General features: G+C 42.2%; 3 protein-coding genes and 1 pseudogene across 7 annotated transcripts in view; 3 read left to right on the top strand and 1 right to left on the bottom strand.

Annotated features, from left to right (window-relative positions):
* Positions 1–1,640: 1,640 nt before the first annotated feature.
* Positions 1,641–7,883, top strand: LOC138414659 (olfactory receptor 1E2-like). Its single transcript, XM_069542393.1, has 2 exons — positions 1,641–1,961; positions 6,558–7,883. The coding sequence occupies exon 2, from the start codon at positions 6,574–6,576 to the stop codon at positions 7,516–7,518; it is 945 nt and encodes a 314-aa protein (XP_069398494.1). The 5' UTR covers positions 1,641–1,961; positions 6,558–6,573; the 3' UTR covers positions 7,519–7,883.
* Positions 7,884–8,690: 807 nt separating this feature from the next.
* LOC138447365 (olfactory receptor 3A2) overlaps positions 8,691–20,685 on the top strand; it is a 106,155-nt gene continuing 94,160 nt past the window's right edge. For 2 of the 5 annotated variants that reach the window (XR_011259811.1, XR_011259810.1), the window contains exon 1: positions 8,701–9,027. The gene's annotated coding sequence lies outside the window, so the exon portion shown is untranslated. Of the gene's footprint in view, positions 9,028–20,685 lie in introns of all 5 variants that reach the window. The other 3 variants (XM_069603126.1, XR_011259809.1, XM_069603127.1) reach the window with 3 other exon arrangements.
* Positions 14,423–15,367, top strand: LOC138414658 (olfactory receptor-like protein DTMT). The gene has a single exon (XM_069542392.1). It carries the CDS (start codon positions 14,423–14,425, stop codon positions 15,365–15,367), a length of 945 nt encoding a protein of 314 aa, XP_069398493.1.
* Positions 16,016–20,223, bottom strand: LOC138414915 (actin-related protein 3 pseudogene; annotated as a pseudogene).

Below are 20,685 nucleotides of genomic sequence, written 5' to 3'. Positions count from 1 at the left end.
AAACCTGGCCCTTTTGGATATATGAGGCCACCATCCGGGCCATGCTGTGCTCCTAGGAAGGCCACTGAGAACCCAGGTCTGCCACACTAAAGGTGGAGAGGAGAGCCTTTTCTTCAGCGTCTGTGTCCCTTTTTTAAACAATTAATTTATCATGTTTTTTGAAAAAGTAACAAAAAAACATGCATTATATAATACTGTGTCCTCAAGATCAATACTATTTAAAATTCAAAATTCTCCCGTGCTTGCCTCCTGAAACTGGACTTTTCTTTTTATTTTTTTTGCTTTGCAATACTGTATTGGTTTTGCCATACATCAACATGAATCCACCATGGGTGTACATAAGTTCCAACCCCTGAACCCCCCTTCCACCTCCCTCCCCATACCATCCCTCTGGGTTATCCCAGTGCACCAACCCCAAGCATCCTGTATCCTGCATCGAACCTAAACTGGCGATTCATTTCTTATATGATAGTATACGTTTCAGTGCCATTCTCCCAAACCATCCCACTCTCTCCCTCTTCCACAGAGTCAAAAAGTCTGTTCTGTACATCTGCGTGTCTTTTGCTGTCTCGCATACAGGGTTATCATTACCGTCTTTCTAAATTTCATATATATGTGTTAGTGTACTGTATTGGTGTTTTTCTTTCTGGCTTACTTCACTCTGTATAATTGGCTCCATTTTCATCCACCTCATTAGAACTGATTCAAATGTATTCTTTTTGGTGACTGAGTAATACTCCATTGTGTATATGTACCACAGCTTTCTTATCCATTCATCTGCTGATGGACATCTAGGTTGCTTCCATGTCCTGGCTATTATAAACAGTGCTGTGATGAACATTGGGGTACATGTGTCTCTTTCAATTCTGGTTTCCTTGGTGTGTATGCCCAGTAGTGGGATTGCTGGGTCATAAAGCAGCTCTATTTCCAGTTTTTTAAGGAATCGCCACACTGTTCTCCATAGTGGCTGTACTAGTTTGCATTCCCACCAACAGTGTAAGAGGGTTCCCTTTTCTCCACACCCTCTCCAGCATTTATTGCTTGTAGACTTTTGGATCACAGCCATTCTGACTGGTGTGAAATGGTACCTCATTGTGGTCTTGATTTGCATTTCTCTGATAACGAGTGATGTTGAGCATATTTTCATGTGTTTGTTAGCCATCTGTATGTCTTCTTTGGAGAAATGTCTATTTAGTTCTTTGGCCCATTTTTTGATTGGATTGTTTATTTTTCTGGAATTGAGCTGCATAAGTTGCTTGTCTATTTTTGAGATTAGTTGTTTGTCAGTTGCTTCATTTGCTATTATTGTCTCCCATTCCAAAGGCTGTCTTTTCACCTTGCTTATAGTTTCCTTTGTTGTGCAGAAGCTTTTAATTTAATTTTTTTAGAAGCTTTTAATTTTAATTAGATCCCATTTGTTTATTTTTGCTTTTACTTCCAGTATTCTGGGAGGTGGGTCATAGAGGATCCTGCTGTGATTTATGTTGGAGAGTGCTTTGCCTATGTTCTCTTCTAGGAGTTTTATAGTTTCTGGTCTTACATTTAGATCTTTAATCCATTTTGAGTTTATTTTTGTGTATGGTGTTAGAAAGTGTGTACTCTTTTTTGACCCCGTGGACTTTAGCTCACCAGGCTCCTCTGTCACTCCGTAGGGCAACTAAGCCCGTGTGCCACAGCTACTTAGGCCTGTGCGCCAAGAGCCCATGCTCTGCAACAAGAGAGGCCACTGCCACGAGAAGCCCACGCCCCACGACTCGAGAGTAGCCCCTGTTCGCGGCAACTGCAGAAAAGCCCAGACACAGCGAGGAAGACCCAGCACAGCCAAAAACAGTTAATTATGGCTTTGTGGCCATAGATAACTGCAGCAGCAGGAAGAGCTGGAAACTAGGAGGCATTCTGACACATCTGGGGAGTATTAGAGACGATGGAAGTAGCAGGCGCCAGTATGTTTTCCCACAGAGGTAAGAAGGCAGAAGTACTTCAGTGGGATTCACACTGGGTTTTCTTTTCTATCTTGACTTGAGGAAGAATTGAATATGATCAGGGAGTCTTTCTCTTGTCTCTTATTCTAGTACTTCCTATATATTTGCATATGGTTTTGTCATGTAGGTAACTACTCCATGCTAGTTACAGGTCATTTATGGGAAATGGTGTTTTACTGAGAGATTCTTCCACCTTGAGAATCTTTCCAAAGTATGTCTTGGGACTTCCCTGGCAGTCCAGCGGTTAAGACACTGAGTCTTCACTTCAGGGAGTGCTGGATTGATCCCTGGTCAGGGAACTAAAGTCTCACATGCTGCCCAGAATGGTCAGAAAACAAAAACAGAAAACCAAAAAAAACCAATGTCTTTCTTGGCACTTTACTCAAATCACTGAAGCTCTCTTGTTGCCCACAGAAAACAGCCTGTTACACTCCTCAGAAATTTTAGGGTACTACCGTATGGTTCCTGCTTGTTTTATGACTTCACAAAAAGTGACTTCCATCCTCTTTTACCTCTGGAAATGTAGGCTCCAACCACAAGTGTCTACTGTCCATTCCCTAAACAGTCAGTGATTAAGCTTTCATATATGAGCTTCTCTCCATCCCCACCTTCCCCAAAGTATAGTCAGGTGTGATCAGTGATTGTAATCAGTCATTGCTCCAGGACCCTGAAATCATTTGTCCTAGAGAAAGTGAAAGTGTTAACTGCTCAGTCGTGCCTGATTCTTGTGACCCCATGGACTGTAGCCCACCAGGTTCCTCTGTCCATGGGATTTTCCAGGCAAGAATACTGGAGTGTGTTTCCGTTCCCTTCTCCAAGGGATCTTCCTGACCTAGGGATCGAACCTGGGTCTTCTGCATTGCAAGCCGATTTTTACCATCTGAGCCACCATGGGAGGTGGTGTCCTAGAGAGGCCTCAAGTAATTACTTTGTTTTTAATGAGCTCCTCCAGGACACAGACTCCTCTGGGATGCAGGGCCCGTTTGGCCCAAGGATGTGCAGAATGGGAGATGTGAATAGGATTTTCCAGGTGTCAGAGATGACTTTAGAGGCTGTTATCTCACATGCCTTAGTGAATAAAGGAGAGCAGGATCTTGGGTCACAGTCCTCTCACAGTGGCTAAGCTGGGCAGAGAGTACATAAGCTGGTCCATTAGGGTTTTTCCGACATGAGAGTCTTGATTTTTCAGGTTGTGTGGTATTCTCCAGGAGAGTTTTTCAAGTTTGGTAATGCTTTGCTTTTCTACCTCTCTGCTTCCCAAAACTTCATTACATTTGAGAAATTTTTATTAAGGTTCACATGTTATAATCTATTTTTATTACTCACAACTCTTGAGGTAAGTATTAATGCCGTACTTCTGAATCCTTGTTTTATTTCAGAATTACCTTGGAGCTTTAAGAACTGTGTATGGGCTTCCTCTCAAAGACTGTGATTATATATCTCAGGGGTCCAGTGATCTTTATTTTTAACAGTGTCATGTATTCTTGCTACTCATGGTGAAGCCCATGGACGGAGGAGGGGCATTACCTGGGTGCTGATTAGAATGCAGAAGCAAGCCTACTATATAAAAATCAGTGTTTACAAGCAATCCTAGGAGATTTTTCAGGGATATTAAATTTAAGAAGCACTACCCTAGATTTCCTCAAGTGCAGTTCTGCCTGAAAACTACTGACTTAACAGGTGAAGAAGGTGAGAGGCTCATGGCACCGTCAGTGACAACATCCCCTAGTCCTGTCTCTGGTTTGTGATCACTAGTCACACCCTTAATACAGATGTGATCCCCAGTCACACAAATGGGGTCTTGCTCGTTTGCCAGGGTCTCTTCCCAGTGTTTTGCCTCTATGTAATATCCATGTGAAAACCTACTGACGTAGCTGGATCAGCCAGCATCAAGGGGTGAAATCCCAGCTGTTGGATTCAGTTATGTCTATAATGAAAGAGCTTCCCACATCTAATGATGCTTCTCTGCTTTTTTGTCCACTTTGAGGTGCACTATGGAGTGTTAGGTTTCTCCAGAGAAACAGATCCAATGGAGAATTTTATCTCTGTCTATCCACATATGTGCTTATGTCTCTATTATCTATATCATCTGTATCAGTGTAATAGGAGTGTGTTTGAAAGGGCTTCTCAGGTAGCTCAGTGGTAAAAATCTGCCTGCCAGCACAGGGGATGCAGGAGGTATGGCTTTGATCCTGGGCTGGGAAGATTATCCTGGGGAAGGAAATGGCAACCCGCTCCAGTATTCTTGCCTGGGAAATCCCACGGGCAGAGGTGTCTGATGAGCTACAGTCGATGGGATCGCAAAGAGTTGGACACGAACAAGAGACTGAGCTATACCCAGTGTGTTTGAGGTACAAGAATCAATACCACGGGGACAACATTGTTCCACACATTTTGTAATACAGGGTCAAATTTAGCGCTAAATGGTCGAAGGTGGTGAGTTTCTGTCCTGAGAAGGGTTAGTAAGAGTAGTGATTCTAACTTAAAAGGAGTTTTGCTGGCTTTAAAGTTGGAGGAATGCACATCGCAACCTGAAGCACAACCAGTGGATGTTTATGAAACACCACTTGTATGCAGGCACTGGGCCGGGTGCTGGCTCTGCGGCAGCTGTGAAGGCAGACATGAGCCTTTCCTACGTGGAGTGTATAATCCGGTGAAGAAGGTAGCTATAGAGAAATGACCCCGTTGTCATGGAGTGCTGTGGGGACAAGAAGGATGCTTGGAAACAGCAGTGCATTCTCCTCTGGCCTGGGAGTGCTAGGGAAGGTTTGCAGGGCAGATGACATGAAATGTATGTGAAGGACAAATACGGGAAGCCATGGGAAGAGGGAGCAGAAGGGAGAAAACTCTAGGGAAGAGGAACAGTGAGTGCAAAGTGCTGGAGCAAGACTGTTGTGTTTAAGTCCAGCTTTGCTGCAGAGGGAAATGTGAGTACATTTGCGGGGCCAGATGAAGTTTCAGTTAGGCAAGGGTGAGGTCATGAGTCACCCTTTGAAGGGAATTTGCCTTATGTTAGGAGCAATGAGAATCCATGAAGACTTTATGGAGAATGGTCATCCATTTTTCATCTTAGAATGCTTACTATGATGAAAGATACCGATGTAGAGGGTTTCAAGTATGGAAGCAGGGAGATAAATTAAGAGGTTGTTCCAAAGATTGAGATTGATATATACACCCTACTACATATAACATGCATATATAATAGATAACTAATAAGAACCGAATAATAACCTATTATATATAATATATATAATAAATAACTAATAAGAACCTAATGTATAGCACAGGGAAGTACACTCAATTCTCTGTCATGGCCTATATGGGAGAAGAATCTAAAAAGAGTAGAGAGATATATATATATCCAGAGACAAGGGTTTGATCCCAGGGTCAGGAAGTTCCCAAGGAGTAGGAAAGGCAACCCACTCCAATATTCTTGCTTAGGAAATTCCATGGACAGAGAAGCCTTCTGGGCTACAGTGCATGGAGTTGTAGAGTTGGACATGACTGAGCATGTATGTGCAGGCACACAACATACACACACACACACACACAAACACACACACCTGATTCACTTTGCTGTACACCTGAAACTAATTCAACATTGTAAATCAACTATATTCCAATAGCATTTTTTTTCTTCACAAAAAGATCATTCCAATAGTACAAACAACATGTGATGTCAGGGTGATCTAAGGTGGTGACAGTGTGGATAAGGAGTCGGTGAAGGAGAAAGAATTTCTGGATCTTGTTGACAGATGTTGGGTATTGATAACAAGAGGAAGAAATGAAAGAAGACTTTCATGCTTTATCTGGATAACCTGGAAGTCTTCTTCTGAGGTATGGAAGTTTAGAGGAGGAGGGAATTGGGAGAGTCACAAAGGGAGATCTTGTGTTTCTTTTGGAATCTGTTTAACTGAAGATGTAGATGTACTATCCAAGTAGAGATATTACTCAGGCAATTGAGTATATTATTTATGGTTTAGAGAGACATCTACAACTGAAGTCCAAATGGTAATCAAGCCATTGAAGTAGATGAGTCTTTCTTGGTGCATGTGTGCCAAGTCGCTTCAATCTTGTCCAAATCTGCAACCCCATGGAGTGTAACCTGCGAGGCTGCACTGTCTCTGCATTGGCAGGCAGGTTCTTGACCACTAGCACCACCTGGGAAGCCCTTTCCTTATGGAATATACAATTATAAGAGAACAGTGTTTAGGAAAAACTCTGGAACATCCATCAAGTTGAAGATAGAGAGAAAAGAGAAGCCAGTAGAGTACTGAGGATGTCTGACCAGGCACGTGTGGGAAAAACCAACGTATTATGTGTCTCAGGAGCCAAGGGGTAAGCATGTTTTAGGAAAGTTGGATTATTCTTTTGTGTTGAAGAGAAATGAAGAAAATAAGTCATTTCCAATGATAGAGATTCTGATTATAGAGAATTGGGGTCCTGTAAAAATTGTAATTATTGTAATGAGAAAAATATAAAATAGTTTTGCAAAGCACCTAAGAGCCAGTTTATCAGAGAAATAAGTTCATTCTGAAATTCAGGTTTTTGTGACACTATTACTTCTTCCTAAAGATACTGGAGACAGAGCATGACAGGAAGGAATCAAACTACTGTTTCAGAGTTCCTCCTGCTGGGACTGCCCATCAAGTCAGAGCATCAGAACCTGTTCTACGCCCTGTTCCTGGCCATGTATGTTACCACTGTCCTGGGGAACTTTCTCATCCTCGTCCTCATTTGCCTGGACCCCCACCTCCACACACCCATGTATTTGTTTCTCAGTAACCTGTCTTTCTCTGACCTCTGCTTCTCCTCTGTCACAATGCCCAAACTGCTGAAGAACATGCAGAGCCAAGACCCATCCATCCCCTATGCTGGCTGCCTGACACAAATGTACTTCTTCCTGTTCTTTGGAGACCTGGAGGACCTCCTCCTTGTGGCCATGGCCTATGACCGCTACGTGGCCATCTGCTTCCCCCTGCACTACACCGCCATCATGGGCCCCAGGCTCTGTCTCTCCCTGGTGGTGCTGCCCTGGATACTGACCACATTCCATGCCATGTTACACACCCTGCTCATGGCCAGGCTGCATTTCTGTGAAGACAATGTGATCCCCCACTTTTTCTGTGATTTGTCTGCTTTGCTGAAGCTGTCCTGCTCTGACACTCGAGTGAATGAGCTGGTGATATTTTTCGTCGGAGGGCTCATTATCGTCATCCCATTCCTACTCATTGTCATGTCCTATGCACGAATCGTGTCCTCCATCCTCAAGGTCTCTTCTGCCAAGGGCATCTGCAAGGCCTTCTCCACCTGTGGCTCCCACCTCACTGTGGTGTCTCTCTTCTATGGGACAATTATTGGTCTCTATTTATGCCCATCAGCTAATAATTCCACCGTTAAGGAGACTGTCATGTCTATGATGTACACTGTGGTGGCCCCCATGCTGAACCCCTTCATCTACAGCCTGAGGAACAGAGACATGAAGGGAGCTCTCAGAAGAGTCTTTTGCAAAAAGAAAAATGCCTTCTCTCTATGACTGTAAAGTTAGGATGATGATAAAGTTGGGATTTCTACACAATTTTATTTAGTAGGTATATTGATATCAATATTGGGATATTAACCCTGATTTCTGTTTTAAGTGATCTTTTTTTTTTTTTTACAATGACTTAGTAGGATATTGTCCAATAGGGTAAAGAGATACAGTGGAGGTAGGTAGTAGGACTTGGAAAGGGGATGTCAGTGACCTCCTAGCTGGATCTTTCTCATTTTTCTCTCCAGGTAACTCAAAGAAGCTTCATTTTTAAATTTCCAATTAATCTTTGTGCCCTCCCTCCACCTTTTTTTTTCATTACTGTTTTCAATGTTTGATTTACTGCTGAAATAAACACTATTGTTTACTGAGCGTTTACTCATTTACTTGTTGACACACCCTCTCCCCTCTGCCCTTGACACACCGCCTTGGACAGACGTTTCATGAATGAAGAGACTGAAACTGCAGAACCTGGGCCCACAGTAGGATACTCATATTTACTGAACCACACAACTCCCAATGTAGTTACTTTTATCATCCCATTTGAAAACATGGAGGCAACTAAAAGAAACAGCACAGCTGCGATAGCTTGTAAAATAGCATTAATTTGGGATGTGCTGCCTCCTTGCCCACTGTGGGCCGCTATGGCAGTAAATTCTTGGGCCAGTGGTCTTGTCCTAAACCTGGCCCTTTTGGATGTGTGAGGCCGCCATCTGGGCCATGCCATGCTCCTAGGAAGGCCACTGAGAACCCAGGTCTGCCACACTAAAGGTGGAGAGGAGAGCCTTTTCTTCAGTGTCTTGTCCCTTTTTTTAAACAATTAATTTATCATGTTTTTTGAAAAGTAACAAAAAACATGCATTATATAATACTGTGTCCTCAAGGTCAATACTATTTAAAATTCAAGGTTCTTCCCTGCTTACCTCCTGTAAGCTGGACTTTTAATTGTTAAATATAGATATTTACTTATCTCTTCTTGAGCAAGGGTTTGCATTATCCTATCTCTTAACCGTCTCTCCTCTGATTTCATGTCTCCAGTGTCCTCTTGACCTGCCCTGAACCTCAGGTGAGCGTTCTATCTCCTTTGCTACTTTACCGTCTCCTTGGTAGTTCAGTTCATCTTTGTTGTTGATTAGTCGTTAAGTCGTGTGTGCTCTTTTTGACCCCGTGGACTTTAGCTCACCAGGCTCCTCTGTCACGCCGTAGGGCAACTAAGCCCGTGTGCCACAGCTACTTAGGCCTGTGCGCCAAGAGCCCATGCTCTGCAACAAGAGAGGCCACCGCCATGAGAAGCCCACACCCCACGACTCGAGAGTAGCCCCTGTTCGCGGCAACTGCAGAAAAGCCCAGACACAGCGAGGAAGACCCAGCACAGCCAAAGAAATTTAGTTATGGCTTTGTGGCCATAGTTAACTGCAGCAGCAGGAAGAACTGGAAACTAGGAAGTATTCTGACACATCTGGGGAGTATTAGAGACGATGGAAGTGGCAGGCGCCAGAATATTTTCCCACAGAGGTAAGAAGGCAGAAGTACTTCAGTGGGATTCACACTGGGTTTTCTTTTCTATCTTGACTTGAGGAAGAATTGAATATGATCAGGGAGTCTTTCTCTTGTCTCTTATTCTAGTACTTCCTATATATTAGCATATGGTTTTGTCATGTAGGTAACTACTCCGTGCTAGTTACAGGTCATTTATGGGAAATGGTGTTTTACTGAGAGATTCTTCCACCTTGAGAATCTTTCCAAAATATGTGTCTTGGGACTTCCCTGGCAGTCCAGCGGTTAAGACACTGAGTCTTCACTTCAGGGAGTGCTGGATTGATCCCTGGCCAGGGAACTAAGGTCTCACATGCTGCCCAGAATGGAAACTTAATGTGATTCAGTAATATCAAACTCTGAATAAGAAGATATTTTTGGAATGCTTTAACCTTATTTCACTTATGTGTGTGTTTGTGTGCTCACTCCTTCAATAGTGTATGACTCTTTGTGAACCCTTGGACTATAGCTTGCCAGGCTCCTCTGTCCATGGAGTTTTCCAGGTAGGGATATTGGAGTGGGTATTTCTGCGTCAGGGATTCTTCCCAATGCAGAGATTGAACTCAAGCCTCTTGTATCTCCTGCACTGGCAGGTAGATTCTTTACCACTGAGCCATTTTATTTGTTTTACATGTGCTCAAGTTTGGTATTTGATAAAAGCAAGCATCAAAATGAGTCTAAAAATAGAAAATAAAAATTCTAAATAATAAGGAAAAAAAAGAAAACAAAAACAGAAAACCCAAAAAACCAGTGTCTTTCTTGGCACTTTACTCAAACAACTGAAGCTTTCTTGTTGTGCATAGAAAACAGCCTGTTACACTCCTCAGAATTTTTAGGGGACTACCATATGGTTCCTGCTTGTTTTATGACTTCACAAACCATCCTTTTTTACCTCTGGAAATGTAGGCTCCAACCACAAATGTCTACTGTCCATTCCCTAAACAGTCAGTGATTAAGCTTTCATATATGAGCTTCTCTCCATCCCCACCTTCCCCCAAAGTAGTCAGGTGTGATCAGTGATTGTAATCAGTCCTTGCTCCAGGACCCTGAGACCATTTGTCCTAGAGAAAGTGAAAGTGTTAACCGCCCAGTCGTGCCTGATTCTTGTGACCTCATGGACTGTAGCCCATCAGGTTCCTCTGTCCATAGGATTTTCCAGGCAAGAATACTGGAGTGTGTTGCCATTCCCTTCTCCAAGGGATCTTCCTGACCTAGGGATCGAACCTGGGTCTCCTGCATTGCAAGCTGATTTTTACCATCTGAACCACCATGGGAGGTGATGTCCTAGAGAGGCCTTGAGTAATTACTTTGTCTTTAATGAGAACCCAGACTCCTCTGGGATGCAAGGCCCATTGGGCCCAAGGATGTGCAGAATGGGAGATGTGGATAGGATTTTCCAGAAGCCAGACATGACTTTAGAGGCTGTTATCTCACATGCCTTAGTGAAAAGAAGGGAGCAGGATCTTGGGTCACAGTCCTCTCACAGTGGCTAAGCTGGGCAGAGAGTAAATAAGCTGGTCCATTAGGGTTTTTCCGACCTGAGAGTCTTGATTTTTCAGGTTGTGCGGTATTCTCCAGGAGAGTTTTTCAAGTTTGGTAATGCTTTCCTTTTCCACCTCTTTGCTTCCCAAAACTTCACTACATTTGAGAAGTTTTGTTAAGGTTCACAAGTTATAATCTATTTTTATTACTCACAACTCTTGAGGTAAGTATTAACGGCGTACTTCTGAACCCTTGTTTTATTTTAGAATTACCTTGGAGCTTTAAGAACTGTGTATGGGCTTCCTCTCAAAGATTGTGATTATATTTATCTCAGGGCTCCAGTGATCTTTATTTTTAACAGTGTCATGTATTCTTGCTACTCATGGTGAAGCCCATGGACGGAGGAGGGGCATTGCCTGGGTGCTGATTAGAATGCAGAAGCAAGCCTACTATATAAAAATCAGTGTTTATAAGCACTCCTAGGAGATTTTTCAGGGATATTAAATTTAAGAAGCATCACCCTAGATTTCCTTAAGTGCAGTTCTGCCTGAAAACTACTGACTTAACAGGTGAAGAAGGTGAGAGGCTCATGGCACTGTCAGTGACAATATCCCCTAGTCCTGTTTCTGGTTTGTGATCGCTAGTCACACTCTTAATACAGATGTGATCCCCAGTCACACAAATGGGGTCCTGCTCGTTTGCCAGGGTCTCTCCCCAGTGTTTTGCCTCTATGTAATATCCATGTGAAAACCTACTGACGTAGCTGGATCAGCCAGCATCAAGGGGTGAAATCCCAGCTGTTGGATTCAGTTATGTCTGTAATGAAAGATTTTCCACAAAGAGTTTCCACAAAGCACAAAGAGTGCTTTTTTGTCCACTTTGAGGTGCACTATGGAGTGTTAGGTTTCTCCAGAGAAACAGATCCAATGGAGAATTTTATCTCTATCTATCCACATATGTGCTTATGTCTCTATTTTCTATATCATCCGTATCAGTGTAATAGGAGTGTGTTTGAAAGGTCTTCTCAGGTAGCTCAGCGGTAAAGAATCTGCCTGCCAGCGCAGGGGATTCAGGAGATATGGCCTTGATCCTGGGCTGGGAAGATTCTCCTGGAGAAGGAAATGGCAACCCGCTCCAGTATTCTTGCCAGGGAAATCCCACAAGCAGAGGCGTCTGATGAGCTATAGTCCATGGGATCGCAAAGAGTTGGACATGAACAAGAGACTGAGCTACACCCAGTGTGTCTGAGGTACAAGAAGCAATACCACAGGGACAACATTGTTCCACACATGTTGTAATACAGGGTCAAATTTAGCGCTAAATGGTCGAAGGTGGTGAGTTTCTGTCCTGAGAAGGGTTAGTAAGAGTAGTGATTCTAACTTAAAAGGAGTTTTGCTGGCTTTAAAGTTGGAGGAATGCACATCGCAACCTGAAGCACAACCAGTGGATGTTTATGAAACACCACTTGTATGCAGGCACTGGGCCGGGTGCTGGCTCTGCGGCAGCTGTGAAGGCAGACATGAGCCTTTCCTACGTGGAGTGTATAATCCGGTGAAGAAGGTAGCTATAGAGAAATGACCCCATTGTCATGGAGTGCCTGGGGACAAGAGGACGCTTGGAAACATAGCAGTGCATTCTCCTCTGATCTAGGGGAGCTAGGGAAGGCTTGCAGGGCAGATGACATGAAATGTATGTGAAGGACAAATATGGGAAGCCATGGGAAGAGGGAGCAGCAGGGAGAGAACTCTAGGGAAAAGGAACAGTGAGTGCAAAGTGCTGGAGCAAGAGTGTTGTGTTTAAGTCCAGCTTTGCTGCAGAGGGAAATGTGAGTACATTTGCGGGGCCAGATGAAGTTTCAGTTAGGCAAGGGTGAGGTCATGAGTCACCCTTTGAAGGGAATTTGCCTTTATGTTAACAGCAATGGGAATCCACAAAGACTTTATGGAGAATGGTCATCCATTTCTCATCTTAGAATGCTTACTATGATGAAAGATACTGATGTAGAGGGTTTCAAGTATGGAAGCAGGGAGATAAATTAAGAGGTTGTTCCAAAGATTGAGATTGATATATACACCCTTCTACATATAACTACATATATATAACATATATATATATAATAGATAGCTAATAAGAACTGAATAATAACCTATTATATATATAATGTATATTCATATATAATAAATAACTAATAAGAACCTAACCTATAGCACAGGGAAGTATACTCAACACTGTCATGGCCTATATGGGAGAAGAATCTAAAAAAGAGTGGAGATATATATATATATATCCAGAGACAAGGGTTTGATTCCTGGGTCAGGAAGATCCCCAGAAGTAAGAAATGGCAACCCACTCCAGTATTCTTGCTTAGGAAATTCCATGGACAGAGAAGCCTTCTGGGCTACAGTGCATTGAGTTGCAGAGTTGGACATGACTGAGCATGCCTGTATGTGCACACACACACACACACACACACACACAAACAAACATCACACACCTGACTCACTTTGCTGTACACCTGAAACTAATTCAACATTGTAAATCAACTATATCTCAATAGCATTTTTTTTCACAAAAAGATTTTTCCAGTAGTACAAACAACATGTGATGTCAGGCTGATCTAAGGTGGTGACAGTGTGGATAAGGAGTGGGTGAAGGAGAAAGAATTTCTGGATCTTCTTGACAGATGTTGGGTATTGATAACAGAAGAAGGAAATGAAAGAAGACTTTCGTGCTTTATCTGGATAACCTGGAAGTCTTCTTCTGAGATATGGAAGTTTAGAGGAGGAGGGAATTGGGAGAGACACAAAGGGAGATCTTGTGTTTCTTTTGGAATGTGTTTAACTGAAGATGTAGATGTACTATCCAAGTAGAGATATTACTCAGGCAATTGAGTATATTATTCTATGGTTTAGAGAGACTTCTACAACTGAAGTCTAAATGGTAATCAAGCCATTGAAGTAGATGAGTTTCTCTGGTGCATGTGTGCCAAGGCGCTTCAATCTTGTCCAAATCTGCAACCCCATGGAGTGTAACCTGCGAGGCTGCACTGTCTCTGCATGGCAGGCAGGTTCTTGACCACTAGCACCACCTGGGAAGCCCTTTTCTTATGGAATATACAATTATAAGAGAACAGTGTTTAGGAAAAAACCCTGGAACATCAATCAAGTTGAAGATTGAGACAAAACAAAAGCCAGTAGAGTATTGAGGGTGTCTGACCAGGCAAGTATGGGAAAAACCAATGTATTATGTGTTAGGTAAAGACGACCAGGACACCAAAAGAGTGTCTAACAGGCTTTTAATGGGGAAGTGCTCCCAGGCGGGGTTCCTGGACCCGAACGAGGCAGGTCAAGGAAGTCAGGGACCAGACAGTGTTGGGGGTGGTTTTATACGTTCCTTGCGACGGCTGCTCAGGCTAGATGGACAGGGGTTCCGATAGGTCGCCAGGCCGAGGCGTCGCAGGCTGATAGGTCCTTCTACGTGGCTGGGGCGGGGCGGCTTTAGCCGGTGAAGTGTGTTGTCATTGGTCCCCGGGAGGCTCCTTCCATTAGGGACTTCCCCCGCCGGTGGGAGGGAGAGGAAGGGCGGCCCATCATGGCCCCTGGGGTCTGGCCTTATATTATGTGTCTCAGAAGCTAAGGGATAAGAATGTTTTAGGAAAGTTGGAATATTGTTTCATGTTAAAGAGAAATGAAGAAAATAAGTCATTTCCAATGATAGAGATTCTGATTATAGAGAATTGGGGTCCTGTAAAGATTGTAATTATTATGATGAGAAAAATATAAAATAGTTTTGCAAAGCACCTAAGAACCAGTTTATCAGAGAAATAAGTTCATCCTGAAATTCAGGTTTTTGTGACACTATTATTTCTTCCTAAAGATACTGGAGACAGAGCATGATGGGAAGGAATCAAACTACTATCTCAGAGTTCCTCCTGCTGGGACTGCCCATTGAGTCAGAACATCAAAACCTGTTCTATGTCCTGTTCCTGGCCATGTATGTTACCACTGTCCTGGGGAACCTTCTCATCCTCGTCCTCATTTGCCTGGACCCCCACCTCCACACACCCATGTATTTGTTTCTCAGTAACCTGTCTTTCTCTGACCTCTGCTTCTCCTCTGTCACAATGCCCAAACTGCTGCAGAATATGCAGAGCCAAGACCCGTCCATCCCCTATGCTGGCTGTCTGACACAAATGTACTTCTTCCTGTTCTTTGGAGACCTGGAGGACTTCCTCCTTGTGGCCATGGCCTATGACCGCTACGTGGCCATCTGCTTCCCCCTGCACTATACCACCATCATGGGCCCCAGGCTCTGTCTCTTCCTGGTGGTGCTGCCCTGGATACCGACCATGTTCCATGCCATGTTACACACCCTGCTCATGGCCAGGCTGCATTTCTGTGAAGACAATGTGATCCCCCACTTTTTCTGTGATTTGTCTGCTTTGCTGAAGCTGTCCTGCTCTGACACTCGAGTGAATGAGCTGGTGATATTTTTCGTCGGAGGGCTCATTATCGTCATCCCATTCCTACTCATCATCATGTCTTATGCACGAATCGTGTCCTCCATCCTCAAGGTCCCTTCTGCCAAAGGCATCTGCAAGGCCTTTTCCACCTGTGGCTCCCACCTCACTGTGGTGTCTCTCTTCTATGGGACAATTATTGGTCTCTATTTATGCCCATCAGCTAATAATTCCACCGTTAAGGAGACTGTCATGTCTATGATGTACACAGTGGTGACCCCCATGCTGAACCCCTTCATCTACAGCCTGAGGAACAGAGACATGAAGGGAGCTCTCAGAAGAGTCTTTTGTAGAAAGAAAATTCACTTCTCTCTTTGATGGTAAGGTTGGTATTTCTATACAATTTTATCTAGTAGATATATTAATATTGAAATATTATTTCAAAAATTTTTTGTCACCATGTAAACTTTTGTTAAAATGACATAGGACATAATCATTCTATAGGTAAAGTGTAGTTGCATAATTGAACTAGGGAAGGAGGTCTTGATGATCTTGTAGCAAGGTCTTCCTCTTTTTCTTCCCTATGCGACCCTCTAAAAGCACATTTTAAGATCAGCTGTTTTAATGATCTTCACACTTTGCATGCTTATGCTAATTTAATGCAGGAGTGTTATTTTTTTTTTTTTAGTTATAACTTTGTTTTGATTCTGGTATTATTTTATTTATTTTTTATTTTTTTATTTTTATTTTTTTTACTGGTCCAACAGTCTTGTCTTTACTTTTCCTTTAAAGCGAGAAAACAGAATGCGAGTAATCAGAAAGCACTAGCAGGCATCAGTTAATCCAAGACACTAGCTTCTTAGTTCCAAAAGCACTTGCAAAGAAAACCATTGGGGGGCACAGGAGGGTGGAAGCACTTCATAATAACTGGAATCCCATGAGTGTGTGTGTACGCCAAGTCTCACAGGCTATTTTTTGTATTTATCCTTTACTTGGTCACTTTTTTTTTTTACCCTCAAATACTAGTTTTTCTTTGACTTTTTTTCCTCAAAGTATAAAAAGTATGAAATATAAACAAGCTCTTGCATTGCACACTTCAAAGTGTACAATTCAAGCATTATAGAGCTATCTACATACTGATAAATCCCATCAAATCTCGGATAATTCAATAATATACAAAATACCAGGGCACAGAAAGAACTAAAACCCACTTCTTTTTGATACACGTAAGATTCAAATATTCAATCTAAAGAAAAACACTTAATCATTTTGGCTCTCCTCTACATTCGCATGTTGATATACTTATTAAAATATTCCTGTATAATTAATGTTTGGTCTTATTATTTCAAGTCAGGTTTAAAACCAGCCATCCAGACAAAACAGGTAATCAGAAAGACTATTTCTTCCCCACCTCCCTAACCCCAATAACTATGAAGCCAATTTTACGACATGACTCCAAACACTGGATTGTGACGACAAATGCTAGGTCCAATTTCTTCATAATCCTTTTTGGTGTGGCATACTTGGTAGAACTCAGGTGTGGAAGCCAGCATAGATCCTCCAAACCAAACTGCGTATCGTTGCATGTGATGTGTAATGACTTGTACATCAATAGGTTTCGGCTTCAATCTACCACCAGTCAACTCCTCACTTAATTTCAGCCTGGCATCTACAGTTCTTTTCAAATCTCTTTGCAAACGACGTCCAAAGTCCCTGAACATGGTTGAACCTCCAGAGAGGACAATATTCTTGTAGAGAGGACGTCTGACATCAATAGGACAATTCTGAATTACTTCATCTACAACTTCTGAGATAGGCTGGGTAAAGTCTGGGTTAGCAAACTCTGGATGAAAAAAGATTTCAGGTCCCAAGAATCTCTCATATCCAACATCAATGGAAAACTCTTTCTTTGAAATAGCATTGATTCCAGTATACTGTTTAATCCACTTTGATCCATCTGTATCATACTTGTTAAATTCTTTTACTAAGTCTGGGCAGACATAACTATAGCGCTCCTTCACTGCCTTAGCAGTTTCCAAGGATTGCTCTGGAGGAATTCCTACTTCTCGGTCTCTCAACAATTGCTGAATAAAATATGTTATATCTCGTCCTGCGATTGGAATGTGCTTAATACAGCTGCCAATCACATACCCTTCAGCCACAGGGATGACATGAGTGACACCGTCTCCACTGTCTATTACCGTACCAGTCAACGTCCGTTCTCCTACTTGTCTGGAGGTCCAAGATGCAGCTAAGGCAAGAACAGCCTGTACAGCAATGTACAAGCCAGGAACATTGAAGGACTCAAACATTATTTCAGCAGTATATTCCCTGTTTTCTGGAGTATTCAGTGGAGGTTCAGTCAAAAGAAAATAATGATCTTCAGGTTCTGCCCTTAAATATTTAAAGATCACTTGCTCCATAAACCTTTCCATCAAGTCCCAATCTTCAACTATACCATGGCGGATTGGCCACTTTGTTGCATATGTAGGTTTTTCTATTGCTTCATCACCAATGAAGAAGTCTAGGTCATCAACACCTTTCATCACCCTCCTTTGAGCTTGATCTCCCACTTTTGCTGACTCCTTAATAGCAATACAGGAAGGGATGATAAACTGTGGTTCTGTATTTCCAGCATATCCTAATTTTGTATACCCCGTGCCACAGTCCACCACACAGGCCGGCAGCCGTCCCGCCATCTTCCTCCTCGCCTGCTGCTGCTGCTGCCGCCGTCTGCTCCGTGCCGTTTGGGGCCAGGGATGGGCGGCGGGAGGTAGAAGCTATCTGACCATCCACGGCCGGGCCACCCTCTCCGTCTGGGGGGGAGCCGGGAAGCCGAAGCAGTAGCGAGAGAGAAGCAGGCTCGGTCAGCGGCTACCACTTCCGCAACCCGGGCAGGCAGGCCTGATTCTGGTATTATTTTAAAATAATTATACTCTTAGATCAGTGAAATAAGATCCACACTTCACAACTTCCCAGCCTCCCCTAAATGTGTCCTATTCACTTTTCCAGGCACATTTTTTACATCATTTTATATCTTAGCTTTTTTTCTCCCTCTGATTTATTTTTGTATCTACCTTATGTTTTTTTGACCTTGTTACCAAACTCAAGTTCAGCTCCTCATTGCTCAAGAATCCAATGCTGCTAGACATGTGTTGGGTAAAAGGAAAGCTTCCTTTATTGAGGAAGTTGGCAATCCTGAGAAGAATGTGAAATCATGTCCCAAAGAACCAACTCCAACTTGCCAAGTCTTGCTCAGAGATTATATTGGGAAAAGAAGAAGGTATTACTTGCTGGGGACAGGGTTATGGGGTCCATGATCTCTCATGGACAGTTTTCTGATTTGTTGGTGATGAGATAACCAAGAGTCAATATCATCAACCATCTGGTTCCAACCCATCTGGGGTCATCATATCTGTTAATTCCAAATTCCTAAGGCATCCCTCTCTTTCTGACCCCTTTGGTAACCATCAGTTTGTTTTCTGTGTCTACGAGTCTGTTTCTGTTTTGTAAATAAGTTCATTTTTATCATATTTTTAGACTCTACATATAAGTGATATCATATGATATTTGTCTTTCTCTGTCTGACTTATTTCACTTAGAATGAAAATCTCTAGGTTCATCCATGTATTTCATTCCTTTTCATGGCCAAGTAATAGTCTATTGTGTGTGTGTGTGTGTGTGTGTGTGTGTGTGTGTTTGTATCACATCTTCTTATCTATCCATCTACTGATGGACATTTAGGTTATTACCATGTCTTGGCTATTGTAAATAGTGCTGCTGTGAGCATTGTGGAGTATGTGTCTTTTAAAATTATAGTTTTCATTTTTTCTAGGTATATGCCCAGGAATGGGACTTCAGGGTTATATGGTAACTCTATTTTTAGTCTTTTAAGGAAACTCCATACTGTTTTCCATAGTGCTGCACCAATTTACATTCCCACCAAGAGTGTAGGAGGGGCTCCTGTTTCTCCACACCCTCTCCAGCATTTTTTATTTATAGACTTTTTGATGATGGCCATTCTAACTGCAGTGAGATGATACCTTATTGTAGTTTTGATTTACATTTGAAGAGTCAATTTTGTATAGTGAAATCAATCCATTTGACAAGTTCATTTTGACAGTTCATTTTGACAAGCTTTGAAATCTCAAATTTTAACATTGATTTTCCTCAGATACATTCAATGCAATCAAATCAAATTCTCATGGAATTATTATTTGGAAACTTATTTTTTGACAAACTTATTTTTATATAGAGAAGTTTGACATATTTCACTGCACAAACATGAAAATAATAAGAAAAAATAAGAAAGAGAAATGACAGACTATAACATGTCTAACAGACACAAGATTAAAATTCAAAATATCCAGAGAGCTCCTACAAATACATTAGAGTAAAATGACAGCTGAACAAAATAAATGTATAAAGAACATTATGAGAAAATTCATCAAGAATAAACAATATGAAAAGATGCTCAAGTCAATGTTAACCAGGGAAAAGCAAATGGAAAAAACATGAAGTGGTAATTGAATGACCACATAATTGACAATTTAGGAAAATTTGGAAAACTCACCAGTGGTCACAGGACTGGAAAAGGTCAGTTTTCATTCCAATCCCAAAGAAAGGCAATGCCAAAGAATGCTCAAACTACCGCACAATTGCACTCATCTCACACACTAGTAAAGTAGTGCTCAAAATTCTCCAAGCCAGGCTTCAGCAATACATGAACCGTGAAATTCCTGATGTTCAAGATGGTTTTAGAAAAGGCAGAGGAACCAGAGATCAAATTGCCAACATCTGCTGGATCATGGAAAAAGCAAGACAGTTCCAGAAAAACATCTACTTCTGCTTTATTGACTATGCCAAAGTCTTTGACTGTGTGGATCACAACAAACTGTGGAAAATTCTTAGAGATGGGAATACCAGACCACCTGACCTGACTCCTGAGAAACCTGGATGCAGGTCAAGAAGCAACAGTTAGAACTGGGCATGGAACAACAGACTGGTTCTCAATCGGGAAAGGAGTACATCAAGGTTATAGATTGTCACCATGCTTATTTAACTTATATGCAGAGTACATCATGAGAAATGCTGGACTGGATGAAGCACAAGCTGGAATCAAGATTGCTGGGACCCAGAGAGATGTTATGGGGAGGGAGGTGGGAGGGGGGTTCATGTTTGGGAACGCATGTAAGAATTAAAGATATTAAAATTTAAAAAATAAAAAAAATTAAAAAAAAGATTGCTGGGAGAAGTAGCAATAACTTCAGATATGCAGATGACACCACATTTAATGGCAGAAAGTGAAGAAGAACTAAAGAGCCTCTTGATGAAAGTGAAAGAAGAGAGTGAAAAAGTTGGCTTAAAACTTAACATTCAGAAAACTAAGATCATGGCATCTGGTCCCATCACTTCTTAGCAAATGGATGAGGAAACAGTGGAAACAGTGTCAGATTTTATTTTGGGGGGCTCCAAAATCTCTGCAGATGGTGACTGCAGCCATGAAATTAAAAGATGCTTGCTTCTTGGAAGAAAAGCTATAATCAACCTAGACAGCATATTAAAAAGCAGGGACATTACTTTGCCAACAAAGCTCCATCTAGTCAAAGCTTTGGTTTTTCTGGTAGTCATGTATGGATGTGAGAGCTGGACTATAAAGAAAGCTGAGCACTGAAAAATTGATGCTTTTGAACTGT

This window comes from Ovis canadensis, chromosome 11, assembly GCF_042477335.2.
Source record: "Ovis canadensis isolate MfBH-ARS-UI-01 breed Bighorn chromosome 11, ARS-UI_OviCan_v2, whole genome shotgun sequence".
In the NCBI taxonomy this organism is placed as follows: Eukaryota; Metazoa; Chordata; class Mammalia; order Artiodactyla; family Bovidae; genus Ovis; species Ovis canadensis.
The sequence above is the reverse complement of the archived record's forward strand: the minus strand, read 5'-3'. Positions and strand labels throughout refer to the sequence as shown.